The sequence below is a fragment of the Drosophila kikkawai genome, chromosome 3L (assembly GCF_030179895.1).
Source record: "Drosophila kikkawai strain 14028-0561.14 chromosome 3L, DkikHiC1v2, whole genome shotgun sequence".
Taxonomy (NCBI): Eukaryota; Metazoa; Arthropoda; class Insecta; order Diptera; family Drosophilidae; genus Drosophila; species Drosophila kikkawai.
Window position 1 is genome coordinate 8,428,195 of NC_091730.1, and position 14,071 is coordinate 8,442,265.

General features: G+C 41.4%; 5 protein-coding genes and 2 long non-coding RNA genes across 10 annotated transcripts; 4 read left to right on the forward strand and 3 right to left on the reverse strand.

Annotated features, from left to right (window-relative positions):
* Positions 1-94: 94 nt before the first annotated feature.
* Positions 95-5,659, reverse strand: Scsalpha1 (Succinyl-coenzyme A synthetase alpha subunit 1). Of its 2 annotated transcripts, none has more exons than XM_017175545.2 (4): positions 5,500-5,659; positions 1,293-1,741; positions 766-1,050; positions 95-695 (listed from the first exon to the last, which is right to left on the reverse strand). In XM_017175545.2, the coding sequence occupies exons 1-4, from the start codon at positions 5,534-5,536 to the stop codon at positions 480-482; spliced, it is 987 nt and encodes a 328-aa protein (XP_017031034.1). In that variant the 5' UTR covers positions 5,537-5,659; the 3' UTR covers positions 95-479. The 2 variants fall into 2 exon arrangements, with proteins under 2 accessions (XP_017031034.1, XP_017031041.1); XM_017175552.2 differs by lacking the exon at positions 5,500-5,659 and adding an exon at positions 2,267-2,444.
* LOC108080713 (uncharacterized) lies at positions 3,035-3,593 on the forward strand. Its single transcript, XR_001770930.3, has 2 exons — positions 3,035-3,398; positions 3,469-3,593. It is a non-coding gene; the product is annotated as an uncharacterized lncRNA (long non-coding RNA).
* On the forward strand, positions 3,964-5,126 carry LOC138928318 (uncharacterized). Its single transcript, XR_011444828.1, has 2 exons — positions 3,964-4,755; positions 4,814-5,126. It is a non-coding gene; the product is annotated as an uncharacterized lncRNA (long non-coding RNA).
* A 402-nt stretch (positions 5,660-6,061) lies between the features above and the next one.
* PIG-B (phosphatidylinositol glycan anchor biosynthesis class B) lies at positions 6,062-9,016 on the reverse strand. 2 transcript variants are annotated; one of them, XM_017175358.3, is made up of 6 exons: positions 8,825-9,015; positions 8,525-8,755; positions 7,602-8,069; positions 6,958-7,539; positions 6,655-6,898; positions 6,062-6,564 (listed from the first exon to the last, which is right to left on the reverse strand). In XM_017175358.3, exons 2-6 carry the CDS (start codon positions 8,650-8,652, stop codon positions 6,403-6,405), a joined length of 1,584 nt encoding a protein of 527 aa, XP_017030847.1. In that variant the 5' UTR covers positions 8,653-8,755; positions 8,825-9,015; the 3' UTR covers positions 6,062-6,402. The 2 variants fall into 2 exon arrangements, with proteins under 2 accessions (XP_017030847.1, XP_017030840.1); XM_017175351.3 differs by having other exon boundaries at positions 6,062-6,898; positions 8,825-9,016.
* Positions 9,017-9,106: 90 nt separating this feature from the next.
* LOC108080572 (mpv17-like protein 2) lies at positions 9,107-9,932 on the forward strand. 2 transcript variants are annotated; one of them, XM_017175386.3, is made up of 2 exons: positions 9,108-9,559; positions 9,637-9,804. In XM_017175386.3, the coding sequence occupies exons 1-2, from the start codon at positions 9,212-9,214 to the stop codon at positions 9,658-9,660; spliced, it is 372 nt and encodes a 123-aa protein (XP_017030875.1). In that variant the 5' UTR covers positions 9,108-9,211; the 3' UTR covers positions 9,661-9,804. The 2 variants fall into 2 exon arrangements, with proteins under 2 accessions (XP_017030869.1, XP_017030875.1); XM_017175380.3 differs by having other exon boundaries at positions 9,107-9,932.
* A 97-nt stretch (positions 9,933-10,029) lies between these two features.
* LOC108080560 (mpv17-like protein 2) lies at positions 10,030-11,193 on the forward strand. Its single transcript, XM_017175369.3, has one exon. It carries the CDS (start codon positions 10,182-10,184, stop codon positions 11,064-11,066), a length of 885 nt encoding a protein of 294 aa, XP_017030858.1. The 5' UTR covers positions 10,030-10,181; the 3' UTR covers positions 11,067-11,193.
* Positions 11,194-11,692: 499 nt separating this feature from the next.
* IntS10 (integrator complex subunit 10) lies at positions 11,693-14,010 on the reverse strand. The gene is made up of 3 exons (XM_017175319.3): positions 13,755-14,010; positions 12,644-13,691; positions 11,693-12,581 (listed from the first exon to the last, which is right to left on the reverse strand). The coding sequence occupies exons 1-3, from the start codon at positions 13,955-13,957 to the stop codon at positions 11,919-11,921; spliced, it is 1,914 nt and encodes a 637-aa protein (XP_017030808.1). The 5' UTR covers positions 13,958-14,010; the 3' UTR covers positions 11,693-11,918.
* Between the last annotated feature and the right edge of the window lie 61 nt (positions 14,011-14,071).

The following is a 14,071-nucleotide window of genomic DNA, read 5'->3' on the forward strand; positions in this document are numbered from 1 at the left end:
ACACATTTTACAACACTGAACTGTTAACCCTGCTAGAGCGCCAAATGGTTTCAATTTGAAATATAAGAAAATAAACATGAAAAACAAAGAATAATTTCGTAATAATTTTTTTGCATATTTATTACACATTTAAATACAATTCGCTTTGATATTTCGAGCAGGTATTTTTAATTTAAGGCAAAAATCAGATCCAAAAACTCATTTTCAAAGCCGAGTGCATTTTAAACAACTTCAATTATTTCATTTTGGTGCGAGTTATTTACTTTCAACTTGGTGGTACGGCAGTTAGGTAACTTAATTCTTGGAATACGTGTCACTTTAGCGATTTTTCACAATAATTTATTTGGATTTTCTCGAATCAACTCAATTCGATTTCGACACACTTTCAGCTTAAGGTTATTAGTTCATGATCATGAGTTGCGTATACGCTTTGTTCGGCGTACGGATTCCGGTTTGCGGTTATGGCCCGTTTTATTTATTTACACTAACTCCAGGCGCTTCATCTCCTTGAACAGCTCGTGTCCCATTTTGGCTGGACTCCTGGTCACAATAACGCCGGCCTTCTCCAAAGCGGCGATCTTGTCGTTGGCACCTCCCTTTCCGCCCGAAATGATGGCTCCGGCGTGGCCCATGCGACGACCGGGTGGCGCCGACACACCGGCAATAAACGAGACCACAGGCTTGGCCTTGATGCCCTGCAATTAAGAGAAATAATTGAAGATTTAATTTAAACATTTATTAAAAGTATAAAACGCAGTTACTTACCGAATTGTATTCGGTCAGGTAATCGGCAGCCTTCTCCTCGGCCACACCTCCAATCTCACCGATCAGGATGATGCCCTTGGTCTCGGGATCCTTGAGGAAGACCTCCAGGCAGTCGATGAAATCGGTGCCGTTGAACGGATCACCGCCAATGCCCACGCAGAGAGTCTGGCCCAGGCCCACCTCGGTGGTCTGGTGCACGGCCTCGTAGGTCAGGGTTCCTGAGCGCGAGACCACGCCAATCTTGCCGCGCTTGTGAATGTGACCCGGCATGATGCCGATCTTGCACTGCAAACCGAAAAAGATAAGAACAATAGTTGGGTTTTTGAAATTGTAATTCATAAGCTGAAGTCTGTCTATTTGAAATAGACATTAAACCGATATTGTTATTAATTTCTTAACTTTAGTCTGTGTGCGTCACGCCGAGAGATAAGCGGCATAAACAGAGCCAATGGAAATTGAACTTTGCACCGCTTCAGGCCAGTGCTTATCTCTTGGACTTGGCGAGTTGGAGATGTGCGAGTACGAACCTGTTCTGGGGCAATGATTCCCGGGCAGTTGGGTCCCACCAATCGCGACTTGCTCTGGCTAATCAGGGCATGCTTCACCTTCACCATGTCGTGCTGCGGCACACCCTCGGTGATGCACACAATCAGTGGGATCTCCGCCTCCAGGGCCTCAATGATGGCAGCAGCAGCACCAGGCGGCGGTACATAGATGACGGTGGCATGTGGATCCGTTGCCTTCTTGGCCTCCGCCACCGAGGCGAAGACGGGCAGGCCCAGATGCTGGGTGCCACCCTTCTTGGGGGAAATGCCGCCGACCAGCTTGGTGCCGTACTCCAGGGCCTGTTGGCTGTGGAACGTGCCCTGCTTGCCGGTGAATCCCTGGCAGATGACCCGCGAGTCGCCGTTCAGCTTAAGGTTGCCGCGCGTCTTGTTGTACTGCGAATTGCAGCGTACGCCGGCAACAAAGCCATCTGAAAAATTGCAAATATAAATCATTTATCATTTATTTGTTAGTATATTTATTAAATATTGAAAGACTTGTACTTAAATAAAAGGACTCTGGAAAATATGTATATTTTATATAACATAGTTTCGAGTCAAAGACCTCTTTTGCTAGTACTAATTTAATTTCATTAGGCTTTGTGTTGTACACTAGACTTAATTCTGTTAAATATATAATATTTTATATATATATATATATATATATATATATATCATATTTATATCGTTTAATAAACGGGAAAATATATTTGTTCTGTAATATTACTTGTTATTCACACCAAATAAGACATTTAACCTTATTGTGGAGTATATATACATATATATATATATATGTATATATATATATAAACAGCACATTTACATTATACAAACAAAAAAAATATTAAATTGATTTTACTTGCTTAAATAACGACCCTTAAGATGAGCTTGTTAATGTCAAAGCGATTTCACAGTTAATGTAAAATTGTTCGAACTTCGAACACCTTTTCATTTACCTTTCAAAGCATATTCTGATTTCCCCACTATCGCCATGCGAATTTTATATATTGCTCTTATTCTTATTCCTTATTTTTGTATTTCAAGATATCACAATATATATGGGCATTTCCACAGAAAGGTCCACCGCGGCCAAAAAACTAAAACTTCTCTAAAATGCTTATATATGTTTATACCAAAATTCTGAAATAATACCAGAAGCTCATGTCTCAAAGTAGATTAAAATACGTTGAAAAACAACGAAGTTATTTTTTTATGGCAGCTATAAGATATAGTGGTCCGATTTTCATAAAATTAAAAGCGAAAATCTGAAATAATATAAATTGGCTATATCTCAAAAATTATGCAAAAATTTTGAAAAACTGCCAAGTTATAATTTTTTTTCTAAAAATTGATCGAACATTTGTATGGCAGCTATATGATATAGTTGTCCGATCCGGCCCGTTCCGACATATAGTGCAGTGAGAGTATATAGAAGACTATATGCAAGGGTTTATTTAGATAGCTTTAAAACTGAGGGACTAGTTTGCGTAGAAACGGACAGACGGACATGGCTAGATCGACTTGGTTGTTGATGCTGATCAAGAATATATATCCTTTATAGGGTCGGAAACGTCTCCTTCACTGCGTTGCAAACTTCTGACTGAAATTATAATACCCTGCAAGGTTATAATAAACTACGCTATATTTCTGCTTGTAAATTAAAGCATATGAAAGTGACATTATTGCATCACATTTTTAAATTTGTTTCATTTAAATAGTCCCTGCCGTTTCGCTGAAATCAGTATTTAAACAGCTCGCCGCGAAAGTGACTTCTGTTTTTGTCGCGTGCAAATCCTTCAGTTTTTTTAAATTTTCTTTAAATTGAGCAAACACTCAAAATCAACATTTGCACCAATTATAGTCCTAGGCAAGAGCTATAAGTTAACATTTATAAAAAAAAAAAAATGAAATGTACAATACTTTTTTTATTATTTGAATGCGTACAAATGTCGAAATATGTTGACATGTGGGGTGGATGGCCACCCAAAACGTGCGACTGGTTCCCGCCACATTACTTTGAGCCCATATGTGCTGGCCAATATTGTCAGCAACACGAGGTTTGTAGGACTGAAAGACCGGGCGAGCCAAGTAAGTATAGGTCATTTGTAATGCGGAAATAATTTAAAGAAATAACTTAAAGATTATCAATACATTTCAGTATTTTCATATGTTGGGAAGGGAAGATGTCCCCCCGGGAAAGCGTGCCCGCCGCCAACCAAAAAAGCTGTTACGAAAAAACAACCGAAAATAAATAAAATAAAAACTACAAAAAAACCATAAAAATGATAGACTATTTACTACTGTGTATTCTGGATTTCTAATAAATTGTTTCAGCATTTAAAGAATATTTTAGGTTTAAAAATGAAAAATATATATAATAATTTTAATTGTCATGGAAAGTTACCGATTATCGAGGTATCACTGTGTTCTGATAGTCAAAAAAGCCGTTGTTTGTACGATGGGTAACATGCGAACCTTGAACGCATACTTTGAATATTTTATAAGCTAAGCTTTTGCAAATTATGTTTAAGGAACTTGTGAGACAATTACATAATTTGGGAAAAAGAAAAATATTATTAACTTTAGAAATATATATTGTAGATAGATATAATAAAGTTGTATATTTTAAAATTTCTTTTAATATTAAAATTCGTATAATTTCTCTGCAAACCCTGACAACACATTAGGACCTCAAACATAAATAATACTAGCCACAAAATTTGATTTAAAGTGCTTCAAAACTAAGAGTCTAGTCTACGTAGAAACGAACAAATGGACATATTTTGAACATTAGTTTTTGACAGTAAATACTAAAATTTCTGGTGTTAATTTTATATATCTTTTAAGGCTGTCATTATTTTAAACTCATTTACACTAAGAATTTATTTGGCGTTTCATTCATTCTTTGCAAGTTTCTTTATATTTATCTGAAAAAAGGATACATCTATTATCCTTTTATAAAGGATAATCTTTGCCGCACTGCAAAGGTGCTTTTTCAATGAAGAAAATATGCTTTACTTTTACAATATAAAAACAAAAATGCATTAAATTGATTTTACTTGCTTCAATACCGACTGTTAAGATTAGTTTTCTAATGCCAAATTGATTTCACAGGTAATCAGAAATTGTTTGAACACCGTTTTATTTACCTTTCAAAGCATTTTCCGATTTCCCAGTATCACCATGCGAATTTTGTATATTGCTCTTATTCCAATTGAGTTTTGATTGTTATCAAAAATGTTTTTAACCAGAGCCTTCCTTATTTTTGTATTGCAAGCTATTACAATCCACATATCAAATATAAAATGCAAAAAGTGCGAGTGGACCCCGCCAAAATACTATGAACCCTTATGTGGAGTTGATAAAACATGCAACTATAACGCTGCTAACCGAGAATTGCTGGATATGGAGATTTGTAGACGTGAAAATACACTCGGCGTGCCACGTAAGTATAACAAAATTTGTAATGCGAAAGTAATTTGAAGTTTATCAAAATATTTCAGCATTTATATATATACGGTGGGGAAAATGTCCCCCCGGCAGAAAGTGGTGCCCTCCAACCAATATTGCAAATTCAAAACATTATAAAAATAAAGAACAATTAGTGAATAAAAAAGCTAAACCAAAACCAAAAACAACTACAAAAAAACCATAAAAATTATAAATAGTATTTACTAATGTGTATTCTGTATTTTGATTTTTTTTAGAATTTAAAAAAATTGTTTGGTTTATAAATGAAAAAATTTAGTTTTAAAAATTTTAAAAAAAAGTTTTCGTTTAAAAATGAAAAATATATGAATTTGTCACGGAAAGTTACTGATTATCGAGGTATCACTGTGTTCTGCCGAAAAAGCCGTTGTTTGTACGATGGGTCACATGCGAACCTTGAACGCACCTCCCCCGGCTCCTCACCCTCCCCCTCCCACGCACCAACGCCTGCACTGCACAGCTAAAACAACTCTTCCTCTTCACCGAAGCCACGTATCTGGCAGGGCTTGTAAATTAATCCGGCTCGTTAATGCCAATTGAAGCTGCTTAATCAGAAGAAGCAAGCGGACCGACAGGTGCCCTCTAGTTGTTTGTACTTTTCCCACTTTTGTGCCGCAAATCCATCAAAGTTATATAAGTTATTATGCTTTCACACGCCTTTGGCGGCGATTATTAGGCAATAGGTAATTTAGATACGCACCTCGCACCTTCAGCAGCGCCCTCATAGAAGCAGCCATCTTATGTGTGTTGGAGGGTTGTGCGATTTGAAGCAGCTTTCGTTAATTAAACGCGTTTAATTTAATTTCGCGAACTCAGCCGAACAGAAGGTGACGCCGTGCGATCTGGCAACGCCGAGCTACTTAAGAATTAGAGGTGGGAGTGCAACAGGGCTGCCATATGGTTGGCAGGTTCTTTAGACGATACTATCGTTTTAGAAAATGTTAAAAATATAATTTTAAATATGTTTAATTTAATCAAGGCAGTAATTGCTTTAAAAATTAAAGTTGCCGTAGAACCTAAACAAAAAATGTACAGAATTTTATACAAGAACAAAGTTAGGAGATATATATATTTTTTAGTTTAAAAGTTAGTAGCTTGACGACTTAAAATTCATGTTAATTTTAATATTTTCATTTAAATTAATTAAATAATTTAAACAAAAATATGTATATTCCTTCTGTTAATTATCAGTATCAACTTTTAACATTTCCACAAGTGAGCGTTAGCCAACACTGGCCACCATTCAAATAAATGCCCCGATATCCGCTTGAGCTGAACCTTTATTTTGAGAAATGAAAGAAAGGACAGGACAAGAGGTGCGTATGGTCTACATAATAAAATAAAATATAAAATATATATTGCCTCTCGTTGGGCCGCCTAACGCCTAAATGCTGCGGATGGCCTACAGATTTATCAACTAGCACAAATTACACGAAAAGCGCCTACGAGTCTTCTCCATTCTCTACGTTTTAAAAACTTTTGCAAAGGCCAAAATGTTATACAAAATATACGTTTGTATTAAGAGTTAATATTAATTTTTTTTTGAACGGAGGGCTGAGTGGTGGGGTTGCAAAGTCTATCAGGTTTCTTTCGCTCTAAATGTCTAATTGAACTGATTCTCCTCGGCCGGTGGGAGTTCCTCCAGTCCCGGATGATCGTGGACATCGGGTTCATCCTCATTGCCGCCGCGATTAAATGCATTCTCCTCGCCCTTCTTCAGACGCTGGTAGACCAAAATGGAACGACCCGTGCGCGACTGACGATGCTGCAACAGAGACACGAGATTAGGTGACTGGGCGCCCACAGCCTGCGACCACTCGTCGGCCAGAGCCTGCAAGCCCTCCAGCCTGGTTACCTCTGCGTGCTCGATGCGATGGAGCAGTCGGTAATTGCGCAGGAACACGCTGATATTCTCGGCCAATGGATCGAACAAAACCAAGTGCGACGGCTGGGCGGTGAGCGGGTGTACGGGTATATTGGAGTTAATCCAGTGCACTGGGTTCTCGAAGAAGCGGTCCGCCTCGTCCTTGTACTGCTCCTTCTTGTCAAGATTGGGTTCACAGGTCAGAAAGCGCATGGTTACGTTCTCGTGGATGTGGCTGTGCATGTGGGAAATCAAAAAGATGTCTTAAATTTTTATTTTATTTCAAAAACTCACCTGTAATACGGCGTCGAGTGGCAGGGCATTAGAAAAAGGATATTCGCACGGTGCTCCCGCTCATCACGGTAATCCTGGGCAATCTCCCTTAGCTTGGGCATCAGCTCTATGGGTCCCTTCTGGTGAACGGTGCTCAGATACCATGCCGGAATTATATTGCCCACCAAGATCACCAGGGCAGTGGTCCACAGTATAGTGCTAGAGGCACGATAGCTCCATTTGGACAGGGCATCAGCCGCCACATATAGACACAGGGGCAGCAGCGGTGACACAAACCGGAACTCCTTGTGCTCCACAGCACTCAGTACCAGCAGAGTCAGGAAGATAGTAATCAAGAGCTGTTTGCTAACCGCAAATTTCTCCGACTTCTTCACAGTCTCCATCACGCCAAAGATGAAGGGCAAGGTGTTGATGCCCAGAACAGTTGGCAGTCCCACGGTGAAGTACCAGTACCAAGGATGTGAGCCATAGAAGCTGCCAATGTTGTTGAATATGTTGTACTTGAGGAACTCGTACGGAGTGACAATTAACCGACCATGCCAGTAAGTATCAATGGCCACGCCCAGGCTAGCAACGAGTAAACTGTGAAAACAATCTATGAAATAATTCCCAAAAGAATATCTTTTTAACAGTAGACAACTCACCCGATCAGAACGAAACGCTTGAGTATCAATTCCACAACATTTTGACGGCTCTTTCGCAAATGATACAGGCTCAAAGGAAGCCAAATCACCGCCGCCGTGGGACGCAGGAAGCAGCAGATGGCAGCTGACCAAAGGTAGCCAGTTCCCTCGCCAAACCATGGGAAATAGCTCAGGGCAATCGTGGTCAGTGAGGCCTCCAAGGTATTGGCCAGAGTTCTAGATCCCGTGTAGAACCAGAACCAGGGAACCAGAACCAAAAACAAAGCCCACTTGCGCTTGCCTGTCCACACGAAGAAGCGATAATCGGAGTAAGCGGTTAAGGTGGCCTGTAGAATCCTTGGCAGCAGCACCAGAAGCTGAACGCTGTCTAGATGGAGGAGAGCCAACAGCTTGTAGAGACCGGCGATCAGCAGGGGGTAGACATAGCTGCGAATGCCCTGCACCCATTCCCAGGTCAGGTAGCCGTAACTATGGAGAGGGAATAAAGATATAGATATTTTTATCAATAAAATCACAAAAACAAATTGTACAATTCATTATAATTAATTAAGACTAATGCCAAGATAATTGCTAGAAATATTTTAAGTACATATATCAAGGTACAAGGTAGAAAGGTAGTCCAAAGTACCCTGATATGGTTATTTTCAAAGAAAGCTGAATGAAACTTGGCAAATTTAAATTGTATTTCAATAGGTTTTGTTATCACAGAAGCACAGGATAATATTAAATATTAGCTATTATTAAAATATTAGTTTTTTCTCTGAAGGTAAAATCTCCAAAAAACAATACCCTTTTCTTGGTTACAGCTAATACCCTGTAATAGTTGGCCAAAAACCATGAAATACACCCCAACCAAAATCGAATAAATTACAAATCACCAATTATTATAATGCAAAGATAGACCGTTAGAGTCTGGTACTCACCCAAAAGTGATTTTGTGGGCCACCTCCAAACTCTGCCAATATTCATCCGGGACGTAGTATGTCTGGACCACGAAAACGGAGGCCAAGCGCACGGCCAGAATCAGCAAAAACACGTACAGCAGCCTCATCGCTGCGTGGGTCCCAAAAAAGAAGCAGAAGCCACAAGAGCAGTTCCAAAATTAGTCAGCCAGAAAAACCGGATGAACGATGTCGTCGTCGACTTGTGGTCACCTACAAAAAAAGTGTGTTTTAAGCGCGACTCCAGTTAATTTATTGGCTGCCTAGTGAGCCGGTCCTAACCTTAAATGGTTGCGTGTAGAGTGGAGTTTGGCTAACCGGACGGAATCGCTAGAAATTCCGGAATTTAGCCACGAAAACGAAACACTTTTGGCGGCGGCCTAAAAATAACGCGAACAGAGGAGCAAAGCAAAAACAGAAAACAGTGTGGCCGTACCAGTAAAGGGTTCTTGTTATCGATTAATATCGGTCAGGGATGGAAGCAACGAATTTGAATTATTTTTTATTTATTTTATTTTTTTATATAGAAGATAGATGATGATATTTCTTTAAGAAACCCCATATTTTAATGTCAAAAATGAAGTCAAACCAACATACGTTTCGAAATATATACAACATAAATTCAACCCAACCTAGGGAATCGAGGAATGGATCGCATGGAGGAGCAGGATGTTTAGAGTGCGATGGCATCGCCTGTTACGTTCGTTTCTTCGGAAAAAAGCCTCACCGGTAGACCACTTCTTGAAGAGATTTCAAACCAATCGAAAGCGGCCTGACACCGAATCGTTCTGGTCGCAGATGTCCGGAAAGTACCTACTCCTGACCGACACCATGGGATCTGGTTTGCTTATGGGCATCGGAGACGCTGTCGCCCAGTACTCCGAGCGATTAGCGGAGAACAAATCCTTTGATTATTCCCGTTCCAGAAGCATGGTAATAACCGGCTTGATGATAGGGCCAGTACAGCATGGATTTTACTGTTTACTGGATCGGATATTTATTGGCAATACGGGACTGGTAATTCTTCAAAAGTTGCTGGCGGATCAGTTGATAATGTCGCCCGTCTATATCGGTCTGTTCTTTTACCTTACTAGCTTGCTGGAGGGGCTAAGCATTAAGGAAACCAATGCCCAGCTGTCGGAAAAGTTCTTCTATACCTGGGCCATCGACTGCTGCTTTTTCCCGGCTTTGCAGTTTCTGAATTTCCGCTACCTTCCTGAAATGTATCGTGTGATCTTCATAAATCTGGTAAATTGTTTATACATAGTGATGCTATCCTATATCAAACACAGCTCGAAATCAGGACAAAGCTAGGACAAAAATGTAGTATTTCTGTCATGTTTCCGTTAAATTATAATGAAATAGAACATTGAAACTCGGCCCAATGAGAGATTTAGGTTTTTTTCTATTAAAACATTAACATTAACAATCAAGACTTTAGTAGAACTTTAAGGTACCAAAATGTGTTTGAAAATAACAGCAAAATCGGCCCTAAAGTCTATCGATAATCGATTGTCACCGAGCAGCTGTTAGCTTAACGTCAAATGCTTAGTGTCAAAGAACTTTCGTAACGTAACTGAAACTCACGGAAGAAACACAACACACGAGACATTAAATCAAAATTCCTGCGGTTGCCGCGATGTTGAGCATTCGCTGCCTGCGGCAGCTAGACGGGCCCCACCTCCGCCCCGTGCTCAGCCTAGTCCGGAAGCCCAATGGGATTGCTCAAAGGAATTTCACGGCTCTATGCCGCGCCAGAAGTGGTCACGTAATAGCTCCGCTCAGGCAGGGACTAAGATTGGGTCATGGCAAGGGGGAGACGAAGGGCGGAGCCCTGAGCTTCATACTCATGCGCTGGACGAAGATAGCGTGGAGCAACATGTTTGGTAAATACTTGCTGGTGACGAATGTGGTGGGATCCGGCCTGCTGATGGTCGTCGGCGATGTGATTGCCCAGGAGTACGAGTACCGGCGGGGCTTGCGGCAGCAGGATCGCTACGACACTGGTCGAATGTACCGGATGTTTGTGGCTGGCGCTCTGCAGGGACCGCTCCATCATCACGTTTACAACTGGATGGACAGGGTAATGCCAGCCCGCTCGATGAAGAACATCGCGAAGAAGATCCTCATTGATCAGCTGGTGATGTCTCCTGCCTGCATTTTCATATTCTTCTACACCATCTGCTATCTGGAAGGCCAAAATCTGGAGGACACCAACAAGGAGCTGATTAGCAAGTTCCCCTACGTCTACATGCTGGACTGGTTAACATGGCCGGCGGCACAGTATGTAAACTTTCGCTATCTGGATACCAAATATAGGGTAACCTTCGTCAACATCTGCACCGCCGTCTACAATGTCCTCATGTCCTACATGAAGCATGACTTTGGGCTCCATCTGCCGCTGGAAAACCAGCTAATGGAGTCGACGAGCAGCAAGGGCAAGAGCACCTTCTCAGACAAGACAACCACTCCCACCGAAAACCAGGCCACTGATAATTTACCCGTGCAAGCACCGAGAACCTAACCACGGGACATGCGAAATATTGTGATAAAAGAATGAAAACTTAGTTACCTATTAATATGCACATATTTTGGTATTAATAATTGGAAAAGAAGAGGCTCTCAGTATGAATATAAATTGATATATGGTACCACAGTGAACTTGATCATGTCTATAAATATATTATAAACTCTTAAGATAGAACAATTTAAAGCATTTTAGTGGAATTTGTTTTAGGAAAAATGCCAATGATGAAGCTTTTAATTGTTAACCTTTACAATTTCAACAAAAGCTCGCAAGGAATCAAAAATCTACAAAGTGAGCCACCAGTGATCCATTTTTTGTCTTGTTTTCGGATCTCAAACGATAGTAACCCATTTAAGTTACGGGTAACTCTCGTTTTTGGACCCCTGGATTATTAAGTAAAATAAACAAATGTAAAAACTAAGTTACCCTAAAATGAACATATCAAATAATGACCTCGATGTTGTTTTGTTATCGCGTTTAAGTGTTAGCTTAATTGATAAAGTAGTAAATAAGCTTTCTAGTCTTTAATATTTAAGTAAACTCTGTTGTCTGCACTATTTAATACCTTTATAAGACGAAAAGTGGTTTAAATAAATGAAAATACACAAGGAAAATTTTAAAAAAGACTGATATATTATCATCAAAATACTTATTTACAATGCTTTTCATATCAGGGTTAATCTAAGTAATCAGTTGGCTCAGATTAATTGAACCTTAGTACTGAGACAACGAAAATCCGCAGTCACAATTGTTGTGTTGATAATTTTCTTTGAAATTTATATTATAAAAAACCCTAGTATATTATAGTTTATATTAAACCCTCTCTTGATCACTAATGCCACGAAAAGATTACTTGATTACAATCGTCTCGACGGGCTGAGTGATCCCAAAGATGTGCTGGGCCAGCATCAAGTGCTCCTGGCTGATGAAGTTTGCCAACAAAGTAATCACATTCTCATTGCAGCGGCCAATCTGCTGGCGGGTAATGGCCTTGAACTCATCCCTGGCTCCTTTGTCCGCTCCCCGAGTACCAATTCGCCGGGTCTGAGCGCCACTTGCACCAGGAGTGACCGCGGTGGGAGCTCCGCTGGAGCCACTAGTGGGCGGCGAGCTGGTCAATTCAAAATTGTCCTCCTGCTGAGAGTTCCAGATGAACGAAAGTTCCTCAATCACATCAATGGCTATTATATAGGTGGATAGGGTGCGTAGATTGAACGATTTGCGTTGCTTGATCACGTTAAAAATCTGCTGGGTGAGTAGGACATCGTTGAGAAGATTCAACTGCTGGAGCACCAAGAGATCGCAAATCAAACGATCCGGGCAGCCGGGCTCGTAAACTTTTCGGCTGAGCCGACTGATGATGGCGCCCACGCAATATTGAACCAAGGCGGAACGGGTGAGGGGAAGGAAGACCATGTGGCGGTGGCTCTTCAGCGCCATGTTGTCCAGGAGCTGGCCCTGGGTGGCGGGCAGCTCGGATAGGATCTTGAGAATGCACTGAAAGCCCTGGAGCTAAATAAACAATAATAATAATTCGAAATAAATGAGAATTTATAAATACAAATTCAACTTACAGTCATGCTTCCTTGCATTAGATTTAGACTCAGGATCTGCAGGCTCTGCACCAGGCTGCTTTGCGGGGTCATGTCGGACATGAGCTTGTTGGCCTCATCCCTGTGCCCAAAGTAAATGGCCAAATCGAAGAGAAACCTTGAAATCCAGGGCGCCAGCGGAAGGGCCAGCATTAGTTGGCTGAAATCCCTCTGAAACTGATCCGTATTCAAAAGCTGCCAGCACTGGGCGGCATGCAAAAACGCCTTGGATAGCTCTGGACTGAGGGGAGTTGTCAGCGAGAACTTTGGTGGCTCCATGCTGGGAACTTCAGAGCCATCCCCATCGGGTGTCCACTCCATGAAACCCTCCACCAGAACGTGACTGACATCGGCATCCTCAATTCGTAGCTTACAGTTCCGTATGTAGCCGTGCAGCGAGTAAATAAACAGGGTCGTGGCATAGAATAGGACTTGCGAGCTGCCGGCGGGACTACCGGAGAGTATGTCCACCAGCTTCTCCCAGTAAACGTTCTGATTCACATGCTTACTGAACGGCAAAAACGGTTCCCAACCCATCATCTGGCCGCAGATCATCAAAACCTTGAAAATGTTCTTCCAGGCATCCGCCGTGTCCGACTCGTCCATGATCTGGCGCAGATAATACTCCAGGGAACTGGTATACAGCCTGCAGGCCAGAGCTGGCGACAATTCTGGCGGTTTATTCTGTATCATGGGCAGGACCTCCTCCACCAGTATCCTCTGATACAGATCCGGATCCGTTTTCATGCCCTCGGCCAGCATTTCTAGCAGTCTGGGCGCCTGTGTTACGGCCGACTTGGGGAACTTGTTGAACATCAGCAAATAGATATAGATGCACTGCTCCAGATTGTCGCCACTGTGGTTAATGGTGTGCATGAATATGTTGTGCTGAACCTCGGGCGTCAAGTGCTTGTACATCTTCACATAAAAGTCCTGTTCCGGCGTATTTTCATTCTCGTTTCTCAGGGCATTGGTTAGCGAATTGATTTCCTGCCACAGTTCCGAATTTTGATTCGGGAAATTTGTGGCGCTATAAAGGATGTGATCTATCGTTTACCATTAACTATATAATTTAACTTATAATTAAGCTTACATGACGCTAAAACACTTGGCAGCCTCCTCGTAGTTCTTGCCATCGCGCTCTAGTAGGTAGGCCTCGTATTGCACATTAAAGGCAGCTGGATATAGCGTCTTGGCCGTGATTATCCAGGCTTTGGCGGCGCAAGGATCGCTTTTCCGCAGGCTCTGGGCCTGCTTGACCATGTACAATTCATTTTCCTCGCTGGAATTTGTCATTTTTTGCTGAAATTCAACAAAACATTACCGGCAGCTGGTCCACTCACAATGCTATCGATAGATCAGTTTTACATTATCGATGGTTCGATGTCGATAGGCAGGCAGCTTATCGGA

Excerpts from the sequence above, each read along its gene's own strand:
- LOC108080560 (XM_017175369.3), top strand. The coding sequence starts at position 10,182 with ATGTTGAGCATTCGCTGCCTGCGGCAGCTAGACGGGCCCCACCTCCGC.
- Scsalpha1 (XM_017175545.2), bottom strand. The coding sequence starts at position 5,536 with ATGGCTGCTTCTATGAGGGCGCTGCTGAAGGTGCGAG. Across the intron at positions 1,051-1,292 it reads GAATCATTGCCCCAGAACAG|TGCAAGATCGGCATCATGCC; the intron begins GTTCGTACTCGC and ends TTCGGTTTGCAG. Across the intron at positions 696-765 it reads ACCTGACCGAATACAATTCG|GGCATCAAGGCCAAGCCTGT; the intron begins GTAAGTAACTGC and ends TCTTAATTGCAG.
- PIG-B (XM_017175351.3), bottom strand. The coding sequence starts at position 8,652 with ATGAGGCTGCTGTACGTGTTTTTGCTGATTCTGGCCGTGCGCTTGGCC. Across the intron at positions 8,070-8,524 it reads GCCCACAAAATCACTTTTGG|TTACGGCTACCTGACCTGGG; the intron begins GTGAGTACCAGA and ends CCCTCTCCATAG. Across the intron at positions 6,899-6,957 it reads CACTCGACGCCGTATTACAG|CCACATCCACGAGAACGTAA; the intron begins GTGAGTTTTTGA and ends CCACATGCACAG.
- LOC108080572 (XM_017175380.3), top strand. The coding sequence starts at position 9,212 with ATGTTTAGAGTGCGATGGCATCGCCTGTTACGTTCGTTTCTTCGGAAA.
- IntS10 (XM_017175319.3), bottom strand. The coding sequence starts at position 13,957 with ATGACAAATTCCAGCGAGGAAAATGAATTGTACATGGTCAAGCAGGCC. Across the intron at positions 13,692-13,754 it reads GCCAAGTGTTTTAGCGTCAT|CGCCACAAATTTCCCGAATC; the intron begins GTAAGCTTAATT and ends CATCCTTTATAG. Across the intron at positions 12,582-12,643 it reads TAATGCAAGGAAGCATGACT|CTCCAGGGCTTTCAGTGCAT; the intron begins GTAAGTTGAATT and ends TTGTTTATTTAG.